The sequence below is a fragment of the Sinocyclocheilus grahami genome, unplaced genomic scaffold (assembly GCF_001515645.1).
Source record: "Sinocyclocheilus grahami isolate Dianchi unplaced genomic scaffold, SAMN03320097.WGS_v1.1 scaffold1837.1, whole genome shotgun sequence".
In the NCBI taxonomy this organism is placed as follows: domain Eukaryota; kingdom Metazoa; phylum Chordata; class Actinopteri; order Cypriniformes; family Cyprinidae; genus Sinocyclocheilus; species Sinocyclocheilus grahami.
Window position 1 is genome coordinate 87,994 of NW_015507016.1, and position 14,723 is coordinate 102,716.

At 36.9% G+C, this 14,723-nt stretch overlaps 1 protein-coding gene across 1 annotated transcript in view; it reads right to left on the reverse strand.

Annotated features, from left to right (window-relative positions):
• LOC107572946 (microtubule-associated serine/threonine-protein kinase 3-like) overlaps nucleotides 1-14,723 on the reverse strand; it is a 61,233-nt gene that overhangs the window by 45,340 nt on the left and 1,170 nt on the right. Inside the window, exons 2-3 of the mRNA XM_016259383.1 lie at nucleotides 11,185-11,271; nucleotides 2,155-2,237 (exon numbers count right to left, since the gene is read on the reverse strand). Of these exons, the coding sequence (XP_016114869.1) occupies nucleotides 2,155-2,237; nucleotides 11,185-11,271 (170 nt within the window). The remainder of the gene's footprint in view (nucleotides 1-2,154; nucleotides 2,238-11,184; nucleotides 11,272-14,723) is intronic.

Genomic DNA, 14,723 nt, shown 5'->3' on the forward strand with positions numbered 1-14,723 from the left:
CTCACCAAGGCTGCATTTATTTGATCCAAAGTACAGCAAAAACAGTAAAATGTTGAAATATTTTTACTATTTAAAATTGCTTTCTATTTGAATAGATTTTAAAATATAATTTATTCCTGTGATCATACATAAGTACATTTTCAGCATCATTACTCCAGTCTTCAGTGTCACATGATCCTTCAGAAATCATTCTAATATGCTGATTATCAATATTTAATTTTTTTTTCAGGATTCTTTGATGAATAGAAAGATCCAAAGATCAGAATTTATCTGAAATAAAAAAGCTTTTGTAACATTATACACTATTCCATTCGGTCTCATTTTTATAATTTTTTTGGGAAAGAAATTATAGAAATTAATACTTTTATTTAGCAAGGATGGTTAAAATTGATCAAAAGTGATGATAAAGGCATTTATAATGTTACAAAAGATTTCCATTTCAGATAAATAGGGTTCATATCGATATCGGAAATTATATCGTATCGACCGAAATTAAGAAATATATCGTGATACCAATTTAGGCCATATCGTCCAGCCCTATTGCATCGTAAACATAAAACTCTGTCTGCATTCGTGATCAGAGAAATGACAAACAACAAGTGCCACTCTACTGCCCAAAACTCGCGTTTGAATCATCAGTGGCAAATGCTTTAAATGAAGACGTACTTACGTGAGTCAGAACAGCCGGCATTTTAGTCTAACGTTACTCTCCCAGGATCAGGAAACAGTCCTCCATAAAATGTGCTGCACACATCTGGATATTTGGGTTAAACTGTTCTGGAACAGTGTGGTAAATACAACTTAACCACTGATTTGTAGTTGTGTCCTCTTTTGGAAGACCAAACAAAGTAGTTTCGCTTTCACAACGAAAAACACAGCGGCCTAGCGTGAGGGGAAGCCCCGGCTTAGCGTGCGCTGAGGCCGGGATAGAGTGAGCTGAGGAGGCGGAGTCGAGAACAGCGCGCCCGGCGGATGCGACGAATGAGCGGCAACCACATGTGACGGACCCCGGGCTGGACTCCGCTTAATATCTCTTTGGATTTGAGACTTTAGTCTTTGCAACTTTACAGATCTTCTTTATGCACCAAGAGCTTGTAACACTCCAAAGAGAAAGGAAAAATTGAAATCGCATCATATGATGCCTTTAATGAATTTAGTCATAGGGATAGTTAACCCAAAAATGAAAATGAATTACTCACCCTCATGCCGTTCCGTACCCGTAAGACCTTTGTTCATCTTCGTAACACAAATTAAGATATTTTTGATGAAATCCGAGAGCTTTCTGACCCGCCATAGATAGCAATGCAACCACACACATTCAAGGCCTATTTTAATGATGTCCACACTACCTTTCTGGGCTTTGAATGTGGTAGTTGCGTTGCTGTCTATGCAGGGTCAGAAAGCTCTCGGATTTCATCAATCTCTCAGACTTAATCAAAAATATGTTTTTGAATCCATCAAAAATTTGTGTTCCGAAGATGAACGAATGTCTTACGGGTTTAGAACAGGTGTGTAGTTAATGACAGAATTTTCATGTTTGGGTGAACTATGCCAGTCCGATTTGTGAATAATTGATCTGACTCTTTGACAAATCACTCGGCTGATTTGCAAGCAAATGGTTCAGCCGAATCATGAGCAAACGGTTCAGAAGATTCATAAACAACTCATTCAGCTGATCTGTGATCAAATCACACAGTTTAATCATGATTCGTCATTCTGTTACTGATTCATTTCTCAAGTTGAAGTCACTAATCAAATGGTCCAATCACTGTAGAGGAAGATTACCAATGCAAAATGGTTTAAACATCTGTCTTTTCCTCAAACAATCCTATAACACGGTATATGATCGACTATAATTGTGCTTTTTTGTCATTTTTGTAGTCGACAGATATGGTTACTGACAAACTGCTGCGTGAATACTCTTCAAAAGGCTCTTCTCCTTTTGTGTTCTGCAGAAAAAATAACAGCATACGGCTTCGGTTTTTTCACATTTGTTTGGGTGATGAAGTAAACCCATGAAGCAGTGTGGTAAGAGGCAAGAGGGTGAGGAGTAGACAGGCTTATGTTATGCCAGTTACATCAACCTCTCAACGGTCACAGGCCAGCACAATGTCAGCTGTCCTAGAGCGGGTGTCATGTGACGGCGAGTATTACCTGTGTGGGCGGACAGAGGCGAAAGAGGGCGGGTGGGCGACGGCGTTCCAACACCAAGGCTCTTTCGATTACTGCTGCGACAGCTGCAACACACAAACAAGAGGAGAGGGTTTATTAAAAACCTTTCAACATAATCCAGCCCAGCCTTTATGGTCGACGGCAAAGTTAACAAAGAAAGTGACAAAGGATTTAATGATCAGCAGCACGCTCTCGATAGTGTTACTATAATGTGGCTTTTTTGATTCAAGAATAATCCTACGAGTAATTCTGCAACATCTGCAGGCTCTGCCCATCAACACAGCTGTCATTTGCATTGAGAGACTCAAGTTGTGCATGTCATTTATCACTTGCTCACCAAACACCTCTTTCAGTCATGCATTGCACTTTCATCTCTTGCTGGTCTGCAGCTACAGATGTCTATCAGTGCATACAGATATTTCACTATGCCCCCATCAACAGTATGAAATACAGCTTTAGATAAAGCCATGCAACCATTGCACTATTATACTGCGTCCTTTTTCATTAGAATACAGTCTAGGTAAACAGCACACTATGTTTTGAGACGCAACCATAGCATTACCGTTAACTCCACAGTGCGATTACATAAATCGACCAAGAAATACCCACGTGTCGTGTCAAAAGTTGACACATAAAGTTTTGATCGTGCACGTCTCGTCTGATAGATATCGCATGTTACCTTTTGGATCGCTTGAGCATCGCGCCCGTAACAACACGAGCTTTGCTGCTGCCAGGCAACGCGCTCCCGGAACTTGGATCAGACATAATCGCAGACTATTACAGTGCCAACTGTCCAAGCAACACCGAGCTACAGAACCAGAACTAGAGTCGAACCCCCCCGCGATTCATGAGTCCGCCTCTTGACTGGAGAAACTCGCAGCGGTTCATCTCTGTTCTTTGTGTGACACACTGCTGCTGTTTGCCAGGACTCGCCGTGCAACTTGGGTAGAAGTTTAGACGTTCACATTCTGGTTCAACCATCCTCCGATATCGCCTCGATCTGGCACAAAGTCGAACTGTTTACGTTCCAAAAAAGCGACTTGCATCGGATAACAGGAGCGCGCGAGTCTATGTTTGTAGGTAAGATGCTGTGTTGTGGTTGTTTCTCTCGTGTTGATTGATTGCCGGGTGATAAGCTTGGGATGTACCATCTTGCTGTGAAGAGGGGGAGCGGAGTCTTATGCTGCGTCTCAATGTGCCTACTTATACTATGCCCTTAAAGTATGTACTCTTTTGGTGAAGAAAAAGTACACTTTTGAGTGTATAGTAGAAGAGTAGGCAAGCTTTGGGACATAACATCACATCACACAATTGCGTCTTTAAAGGACCTCTCTGTCGCATAGATACTATGCACCCTGTCGCTGTAAACTGGTCTGTCAATCATCTTGTCACAGTTAACATCCTCCACATTTAATTTAATTTAACTTCCTGCCATACTGGAGAGAAAAGTAGCTCTGCCAGTCGCGGGTCTTTCATGCAGAGAACTTTGCTCATATTTTCTGCATAATGATGCATTTAAAAGTTAACGACAAAATGGATGTTTAATAAAGTTCACATTGCTGTTGCAGATGAAATATAACACGGATAACAATAAATAAATGTTTTACCAGGTTAAATGTTGATTATTAGTAGCTCAACCCCCTTTTTTTAAACCTCTCTTCCTAACCGTCGATCGCGCGCATCCGCCACGTTTGTAGTTTTTCTAACGCGTTTTATTCGTGTTTGTAGTTCTGGACCGAATCCTTCGCCAAAGCGCAATGGATTGTGGGCAATTTTAGCCATTAGAGCAGGGGTGCCCAAACTCGGGCCTGGAGGGCCGGTGTCCTGCAGAGTTTAGCTCCAACCCCAATTAGACACACCTGAAGCAGCTAATCAAGCTCTCACTAGGCATACTAAAAACTTCCAGGCAGGTGTGTTGAGGCAAGTTGGAGCTAAACTCTGCAGTGCACCGGCCCTCCAGGACCGAGTTTGGGCAGCCCTGCATTAGAGTGTGCACGGATCCACACTTCAAAAAGTGACCTGAAATAGTAGCCTAGATCAGTGTTTCCCAACCTTTTTTTAGTCGCGGCACCCTTTGGAAATTTTAACAAACTTGTGGCACCCTACAAAATTTATTTTGTCACAATATTTGGATTTCTAACTTCGATATGATGATTTTAAAAGTATAGATATTCGGTACAACAGGGAAGAACTGCAGAATATAATGTCCCACAGATATCTTTAATATTATTAAAACATTTTGTCCATCAATGGTGGCAATCAGTAGGCTTCATTCATTTCTAATGAAGAGACCAATTTATATGACAGATTTTAATGTAGGCTTTTATACATATGTAAACATTATTTAATTACTATTATAACTAGCTATCTCACACATTTTTGCTCACTCGGTGTTTTTTTAATTTTACAGTGGGGTAATTTTGGTGCAGTAGCACGAGATTGATCCAAACTTTGAATTGAATAAAAAATGACAAGTAAGCAGTCAGTAATAAAATAAGAACAAATAAAGAAATTAATAATGATAGCACAAATAAAAAATAACGACAGGCCTTTGAATTAAATAAATTGCTTTTTAGTTTTTCAGGTAGGTCTAACAGTAGGGTTAAGATATTTAACTTTTATTTTTTTTTTACCAATTATCCAAATAATGTTTAGTTCTAGAAAGCTATTATTATCAGAACACGTGAGCATAACATAGCGGTTAGCGGATCAATGAATGAGAGGGCAGCGTTACCAGAGTTGCCCATATACCACACCATGTTACAACACAGTAGGGCTATTGCAGACAGAAACAATACTGTACTACATCCATGTTTCCTGTCGGCTCGTTTTTTGAGTGTACTTTGCTGTTCCGATGAGCATGTAGAGTATATGAGTGTAGCGACTGAGTGGAGCACACACACGCATAAAGTGGATAATATGCAGAGCGTCACACCACGTGAAAATGAAGCCTTTACAAATTTGAATAATATCTTGAAAACTTGTGATGAATTTCTTAATAAATTCTGAATTGACAAACTACTTATACCTATTGACTTGATTTTCTAGTTTTAACCTTTCATTTTTATATCTGGTGCATTCTAACAGAACATGCTCTACTGTCTCTGTTTATTTACAGTTACATAAACCTTACTCGTGTTTCCCAATCATTTTTAAGGAATGGTTGAGAGCCGTATATGACCTATACAGAGACGTGAAATAACCACGTCTTCCCTCCTATTTCCACAAACCACTCTCTTATGACCTATTCTCTTTGAATTCTGTACAAGTGTCTTCACTTTCCCTCCTTATCCCACCTCTTGCCATGAACCTTTAATTGCTCTTTTTACTATTCCTTTAACTTCAAATTTGCTAAGACCTATTTCTGTATTTTTTTAAGGTCTTCTTAGCTAAAATATCAGATTTTTTGTTTCCTTCCACCCCAACATGAGCCGGTACCCATACAAAAAAAAAAATCTTGATTTTGTGATCTAAATGTTGAGTGAAGGATTTCTATTAGTATATCTTCTCTTGATGTAGATTTGCCATATATTATACTTGTTAACACCGAATATGAGTTTGAGCATATTACCGCATTTTTAGGATTCAAGTTCTCCACCCACTGAACTGCTAACATAATTGCAATCATCTCTGCTGTATAAACTGATAAATTATCTGTGATCCTTTTACTTATTGTATAATTTAACTCTGGAACGACAACAGCCGAGGGTATTCGATTTGACGCTGGGTCTTTTGAGCCATCTGTATATATTTGTAAACGATGATTATACTCCATGTCCATATATTGTCTCACTGCCAACTCCTTTGACATATATTTTTGTTTTTCCAGAATTATGTTTTTCAGCTGAAGGTCAACTACTGGTAACGTATATAACCATGTAGGGACAGTAGCTAATACTACCGTTGGACTTACATCAATTTCATTTATTCCCATTCTCTGTGCCTCTTTATCTGCTATCCAGACATAGCTTTCCACCATTTTCCACTTTCCATAGCTTTGAATATTCATACTCCCAACATTTTTCCAGGACTTTTTTAACTGGATGCATTTTGCCATGACCTTTAATTGAAATCCAATACACCATTCTTAATTGCATTCTTCTAAATTCTAATGGCATTTCTCCTATTTCTACTTGTAAAGATGTCACTAGGGATGTCCTGAATCCACCACAACAAATTCTTAATGCCTGAGATTGTATAATGTCAATTTTTTCCTCTTTTTTCCATTGATGCAGAGCAATATACAAAACTACCATAGTCTATTGTTGATCTTATCAGAGCACAGTATAATCTCCAAAGAGGTTTTCGACTAGCTCCCCAATCTGTTCCAGCCAGACATCTTAATATATTAATGCCCTTGTCAATTATTTTTTGAATATGAATTCCAAATGTTAACTTAGAGTCCATCCATAGTCCCAAATATCGAACCCCAGAAACCTGCTCTAACGTCTGGTTATATATTTTTAAAGTAACCTTCGGATTTTGTCTCTTTCTAGAAAAACATATTACTTGAGTTTTAGAAAATGAAAATCTAAATCCCCAACAGTTTGCCCATTTTCCTAATTCATCTATAGCCTCCTGGACTTTTCTTTCTACATGATTTACATTCCTTCCTCTCTTCCATAACGCTCCATCATCTGCATAAATTGCTCTACTTATTTCAGGTTACTTATTTATGGAAACACATTACTCATCATTATATTAAAAAGTATTGGGCTAGATACAGTTCCTTGTGGGGTTCCATTTTCCGGTGAATACATTTTTGAATATGATTTTCCCACCCTAACTTGTATTGTCCTATCCATTAAAAAACTCATAATCCAGTTATATAATCTACCATTTATTCCGACTTTATCCAATTTAATTAGTAAACCTTCCCTCCACATCATATCATAGGCCTTCTCAACATCAAAAAATACCCCGACTACTACTTCTTTATTTACTAGTGCTTTCCTAATATCATTTTCAAGACGAATCATTGAGTCTATAGTTCTTCGACCTTTCCTAAAACCACTTTGATATATATTTAGCAATCCTTTACTTTTCAGCACACAAGTCAATCGATTCATTACCATCCTTTCCATTAACTTACATAAGTTTGAAGTTAGGGCTATAAGTCTATAATTCAAAGGATTTGATTGATCTTTTCCAGGTTTTGCTACTGGAATGATAATTGCATGTTTCCATGCAGTTGGTAAATTGCTTTCTTTCCATATCTTGTTAAAAAGACAATATAATATTTAAAGAAGTATCTGAGAGATGTTTAATCAATTCATAACAAATGTCATCCTTCCCATCACAGGTGATGTATGTCTTACATTCATTAATGCTTGTTTAAATTCCTTTATTGAAAATTGTATATTAATTGTACCTTCAGCATTATCTTTTCTATCTAACAATTTTGGATATTTCCTCAAATTCTGCTCTCTGCAATTCCTCATTTCATTAGAAATATTTCCATTACTATGCACTTTCACAAATGATTTTGCTAAGACTTCTTCTTTTTCACCGTCAGCAATAATTCTCCCTTCGCTAACTATTCCTGGAATATTATTACACCTCTGGATCCCACCCATCTTCCTAATCATTCCCCACACTTCTGTTATTTCTATTTTCCCTCCTATTTTGTCACAAAATTCTCTCCAATGTTTTCTTTTTGCCGTTCTAACCACTTTCCTAACATTAGCCTGAGCTCTTTTGTACGAAATATAATCATCATCAAACGAAAAAGTCTTCCTTACATTCCTTAACAATCATAATTTCTTATTCTGATCGCAAATACTGTAGTCCTCAGACCACCATGGTACCACTTTCTTTTTCTTTCTTCCTTTACTTTTTTCTATGACTTCTTCTGCAGTTTTACTCACAATTTCCCTAATTCTACAATTTAACTCATGTTCTATATTCTAATTCCTTAAATCTATCCTCACTAATCTCTTTACATTTGTCCCAATCTGCTGATTTTTAATTTCCATCTTGGAATTATGTCAATATTAACCAATGTTACCTCTACTCCTACTTTACTCAAAATAGGAAAATGATCACTACCCATAGATGTTTGAGCCAAAACTTTCCATACACTATCCTTCGCCAAATTTGGAGACATAATTGTCAAATCAATTGCAGAGTAATGCCCTTTAATAGCATCCATTCTTGTATATCATTTATACAAACCAAATTATTGTTGTTGAGTATTTCCTCCAAAATGTATCCGTTACTATCATTGCTTGTATTCCCCCATAATGTGTGCATTAAAATCTCCCTCACCCCCTATCTTTCCTAAAATATCTGTGCTTAACTTTTCACATGGATTGTAAAAATTAATAACTCTTATTCTCTGATTCCCATCCCACACCTCCACCACCACTGCTTCATATTCTGTACTTATATCTACAACTCTAAATCCTATACCTAGTTTAATGAAAGTTATCACCCCACCACCATTTCCAACTTCTCTATCTCTTCTTATTACCGAATACCCATACAATCCAAACTTTAAATGGGGTTTGAGCCATGACTCTTGCACACATATTATTTGAGGCTTTTCATCCAAATCATCAATAAATTTCTTAAATTCCAAACCATTCGCAATAATACTTCTAGCAGTCAACTGAAGAATTATTAACATTATTACAGTACAACCCACCACATGCTGCTTGAGAATTTGTAGTCTGTACCTTTAGATGTTATCTGTTGATCTGCTGTTATGCCCTCCACATCCAAGTATTTCACAACCTGACATCCATCATAACCAGCACTATGGGCACCACCACAGTTACAACATTTCGGTTCCACTCCTTGTCCACATTTGCCGTATTCGTGGTCTCCACCACATCTGGCACATGGCTGTTTCCCCTTACAAGTCGCTGCCACATGCCCAAACCTCTGACATTTAAAACATCTTGTCAGAAGGGGAATGTAAGGCGAACTGCATTACTTATAAATCCAAGAAATACCCTACTGGGCAATCGATTCACTCCAAAATTAATCATAATAGATTGGCTATCTATCCTCTCTTTGCTCTATATCATCTTCAGTCGCTTCCCATTTATCACTTCTGCTCCTGTCAGATTCTTTTTGATAGTTTCTTCACTTATGTCCGTAGGAATACTTGTTATTACTCCTCTAATCCACTTTTTTTTCTTCCACGACATTACTGGTCATTTTTATTCCCATAACAGATTTCAGTCCCAATGCGGATTTTTGTTGTTTGCCGTCCTTACAAAAAATCAGCAGTCTACCATCACACAACATTTTTGCATTTTCAATTTTACCAGTAGCTTCCTTCAGCGCCTTGGTTATTATGATTGGATTGAGCATATTTAGTGAATCCGTTAAGAATTTAATCATTACCTTATACGCTTCTTTTTTCCTCCTGACCTGTCGACTCTCTCTATCACTATCTGATCCTTAATCCCGATCTAATCCTTTTTTTTTTTTCTTTTTCGCTTTTCCACTACAGTCCAGCTTCCACCAGTTCCACCTTCAACCCCAACGTCTTTTAAAATTTCCTTTCTAAAATGCCTACATGACATGCAGGTAAACAAATATTAAATTTTTTAGTAAGTGTTATTTTGATTGATGTCATTCATTTTTAATGAATCATTTAAATTTTTGCAGTTTTATGATTAATTATTAGCTTTTCATTAAACTCACAAACACCCTGCAGTTCCTTCACGAAGTGTTTGGGAAACCTTGACATAATGTAAAGATAATTCACTTTATGTTCTTAAGAACAATGAATGGAATATTTTCTTTGCATTTTAATATCAATAAGGTAATATTATCCTATTTAAAGATAAACGAGTTAGGTTAAAGGTAATCTAGAAGTAATCAAAAAGTAGTCTGATTATATTACCTAAAATGTGTAATGTAATGGATTACGTTACTAACTACAATTTTGTAATGTAATTAACGAACTACAATTTGTAAGTAATCTACCGAGCCCTGTGTGTGTGAATTTACATCACAAACAAAAAACAAACAAATAAAATAATCTAAATTTAACACTTGCACTTAAAACTCTAGAAGTTCGAATGATACAAAAAAAATGTGGAATCTCTGATTAGACTTATGAAAAACATATTTTTGCACAGGAAGAAAACCAACATCAGATAACAGTAAACATATAATATTATATATTTTAAATATATATATATATATATATATATATATGTAAAAATATATATTTTTTAAATTTATTTGTTGGAATTTGTCATAGAAATATCAACTCTGCATCTTCTAAATATATGCCTGTTATGTGAATATTATGGAAGGTATTTAGTGAATCTCAAAGATGGTATGACCTATAAGCATTCTCAGTGACGTCAAATCTTCATGTGAGAGCTCATGTAATATACATGATACATAAAAAAACTTTTAGTAAATTATTATTATTTTTAATATTGTTTGTTGGTATTTGTCATAGAAATATCAACTATGCATCCTCTAAATTACTTTTTTTCATGTTTAGTGACCTAACAAGTGTTTTTTTTTTCAAGTGGCATTACATTTTCTTGTGAGAGTTAGTCAAAACAGACCATCAAATATAATGTATAATTAATGATTAAAAATGTGTACATTTCTTCTTGTGAGTAAAATTACAAAAACGGTCCATTGAGTTTTATTTGATGAAAAATCAAGTACACACATGTGGGAGACAGTATGGGCTATTTGTTTCATATATATTAAATAAAATACTAAAATATATTTGTTTGACACGTGCAATTATAAAATTAATACTCTCATATTGCATAATCCGTCTGCAGGAGATTTAAAAAAAAGAGATAAACAGCACCAAAAGCAGTCATGCACATCCCATGTGCTCAGGTACTTTTATCCATATGAATCATACATGACATGAGCTTTACATACACATATGAGTGTAGGTCCCATTAAATGAGAAAACAATCAATGAGATGTATTTGTCATGCTGACTAACTGGAGTTCTGTCTCTCTGCAGGACCGGAGCAGGTTTATGTAATGTTTTGGCGTGTGAATCGCCTGTCTTACCTCCAGGGATGAAGGGATTGTAAAGGACTGCAGGGGCTGCCTGGACTGCATGGACTCAGGATGATGGGGCTCTGGCTGGGTGACAAACTGAAAAGCAAGACACGTTTACATGCATTAGCGCTCTGACTAAGTGCATGTGGACTGTATTTTTGATGGTGTTTCTTCATGCTCTCAGCAGCACTGCAAATTAAAGTGCTTTAAGGATTCATTAAGTGCCATTATGGTGCTGCAAGCAACACATGAAACATGACACAAATGAATGAATGAGGGACTCTAAAAAGGCCATCTTAAAGCTGCTGTAAGCCATTCTTTTAATATTATGCATTAAAAGTTGGGGTGTCTGATGGATATACTCTAGTGTTCAAAAGTTTGGGGGCAGGAAGAAGTTTAAATGTATTTGAAAGAAGTCTCACCAAGGCTGCATTTATTCGATTAAAAATACAGTAAAAATAGAAATATTGTCAAATATCATTACAATTTAAAATAACTGTTTTTAAAAATATTTTATAATTGTATACAAATGTAATTTATTCCTGTGATGAAAAGCTGAATTTTCAGCATCATTACTCCAGTCTTCAGTGTCACATGATCCTTTAGAAATCATTCTAATATTTGCTGCTCAATAAACACTTCTTATTTACATCAATAGTGAAAACAGCCTAATATTTTGTGGAATATGTGACCATTGTTTCCAGGATTTTTTGATGAACAAAAAGTTCAAAAGAACAGCATTTATTTGATTTATAGCATATATAAATCTTTACTGTATAAAAGTCTTTACTATAACTCCTTTGTAAACAGTAAAAAATCTGAGCATAGCTGCACTACACTTTTTTTAGCCAATCAGCACTTGGACTTGGATGAATTGTTGGAGTCTGGCGAAGGTGGCTAACTTCACTTACAGCATCTTTAAATGACATAATTTCCACTATTAGCAGTTATCCTGATGGAAAATGTCACAGGAGATGAGATGGAATGCGCCATGTATGACGAACAGCTAATGCGTGCAACATGATTGACACAATCAGAGATCTGAAGGCATACGCACTGGATTATTACAAGAGTTCTATCAACATAAAACCATATAATCTCACATTTCCGCCATTCTTGTCAAAACTTTTCAGTCTGGTCCTGCAGGAAGCAGGTGTTTTCCAGCATAAAAGCTAAGTAAATTACTTTAATGTGTGACCGTCAAAGTCATTTACTGTTCACTGCCACCATAACTTTCAGTTCCACAAAATGCATTAGAGGCATCAAGATAAGGCCATTAGCTGCAGGAAGCACAATTTCTCATGTTCCTTCGTGCCATTCAATGTTGTCATCCGCCGAGTAGCCTAAAACATATTCAGGCTAACCCGACGGGTATTTACATGTCAAACTGAAAGCAGAATTAATGGAGCAAATCAAAACAGGCGTGAGGCATGTTGTTAGCGGAAGCCAGTTAAGACAGGTATTGGTTATTGTGACTTTGATGAGGGTAATGTGCTGTTTTAGTACTGACCGTTCTATACTTTGCACTAAAATATCCCCCGAAGTGCATGAGCCAAACTTTGATGAACTTTGGTTTGCGTAACAAATTTGTATCGTGGCGACCTAAAAGCTAACTGCAACGTTAAATATGCATGACTGTACAAACAGGGCTGCCACCGTCTGGTAGTTTGTATATTCTCACTGCAACCGATAGCAACAAGCGCTCTAGAAGTGTGAAGATGTTGTCATGGTGAAGAGAGAAAACTGGAGACGACCCAACTGTGAATACTACCCCCCTGTGCTTTACAATCTGATGTTATGCCGCTTTCAACCATTCTCTGTGCATTTGCTTTCAGAATATGCAGTGTTTGATAAAGCGCTTTGTATCTTCCTATAGATACGATGCAGTGCTATTGGAACCCAAAGCTTAAAATCCCTATAAATCAGCAGTTAATCCTCAAACATATTTGGAGATGCTTTTGCTGAAGCAAGGCTCCTACACACTGGGACTGAAAATGTAGTGGGCTGTGGGGTCGGCTATATTCACTCCGTGCTCAGAGTGGGAGGACAGTGAAAGCCGCAGTGATCATGTTGAAGGAAGGCAGAAGCAAGTGTCAGAAAGGCAGGAAAACATTGAGAGAACGATAGGGATGCGATAAGGAGAGTGTCAGAACACTCAGACTCGTGTTCTCACTTAAAAGCTTGACTCATAGTAGGATCCTGAAAGTGTGATTAGAGCGTTCACTCAATAGAAAGCACATCTGCAAACCCCTAAAGTATTAAACTGTAACATGATGCAACATGATGCGCAACTATTCCAATAAAAGGCCATTTCGCAGTATGAGATTGTAGTGAAGACAATTCTGACTAGTAGGGAATGGCAAACAAAGTATAGTCCTGTTACATTTACTGAAAAACGGTGTTGTTTTCGAAAAATACAGTAAAAACATGTGGGCCTATCCATAAACCGCCAATATTTGTATAGACAGTATGCAAGCACTATTAGGGTAACACATGTGAAACTAAAATAAATGCAATAAACATTAAACAACATAAGACGTAATATTAAAAATAAGTAACGCATAATGAAAAAAAACAGAATTAAATGTAAAGCATAATGCATCACAACCTTTACTGTTTTTCCCATTGTAAAATACATGGTGGCTTATATTTTTACTTACAAATTTATTTTAACAATATTTTACTGTAAAAGTACATGCACTTTGTTAAAGGGGTCATATGATGCGATTTCAAGTTTTCCTTTCTCTTTGGAGTGTTACAAGCTCTTGGTGCATAAAGAAGATCTGTAAAGTTGCAAAGACTAAAGTCTCAAATCCAAAGAGATATTCTTTATAAAAGTTCAGAGTCAGCCACACCTACCTAAAACGGCTCGTTCTAACACGCCCCCACATATCTACATCACTATGTGGAAATATTAGCATAATGCCTCCCAAATGTGCACGCAAAGAAAGAAGGCGTGGTTTCAGTAACAGCAGTAGTGTTGATGCAGCCATATCAGGGAGGCGCTGTGTTTCAGTGCGAAAGCAAAAGCACTTTATTTGGCCTTCCGGAAGTAGATGCAGTTAGGAATCATTGGTTTAGATTTATTTACAACAGAACAGCACAACCCAGATGTTCGAATTTGTGCAACGCATTTTATGGATGACAGTTTTGAACCTAGAAGAGAGTACAAAGCTGGCTGTGCACAAAGGCTATTTCTAAAAAAAAATTTAAAAAAGGGTCAATTCCGACTTTGCTATGACAATCTGGCGCTTCTGAATCAGCGACTGTAAGTATGTTTTGTTATTAGTTTAAGTATTTGCTATTGACTGTTCAAATGCGGAGTTTTGCGCAGCGCAGAGTAGCACGACGGTGTGTGTGTGTGTGTGTGTGTGTGTGTGTGTGTGAGGGGAACAGGGTCAACTGAACTGCTTGTCAGAAATCATAGCACGTCAGCTGTCTTGTGTACTGCATTATCACTGTGTCTGTCACGCGACAGTTGCCATTTCAGGCTTGAACTGATGGTAAAACTAACAACATTATTAACTGTCTTGATAGTTACTTTGAAA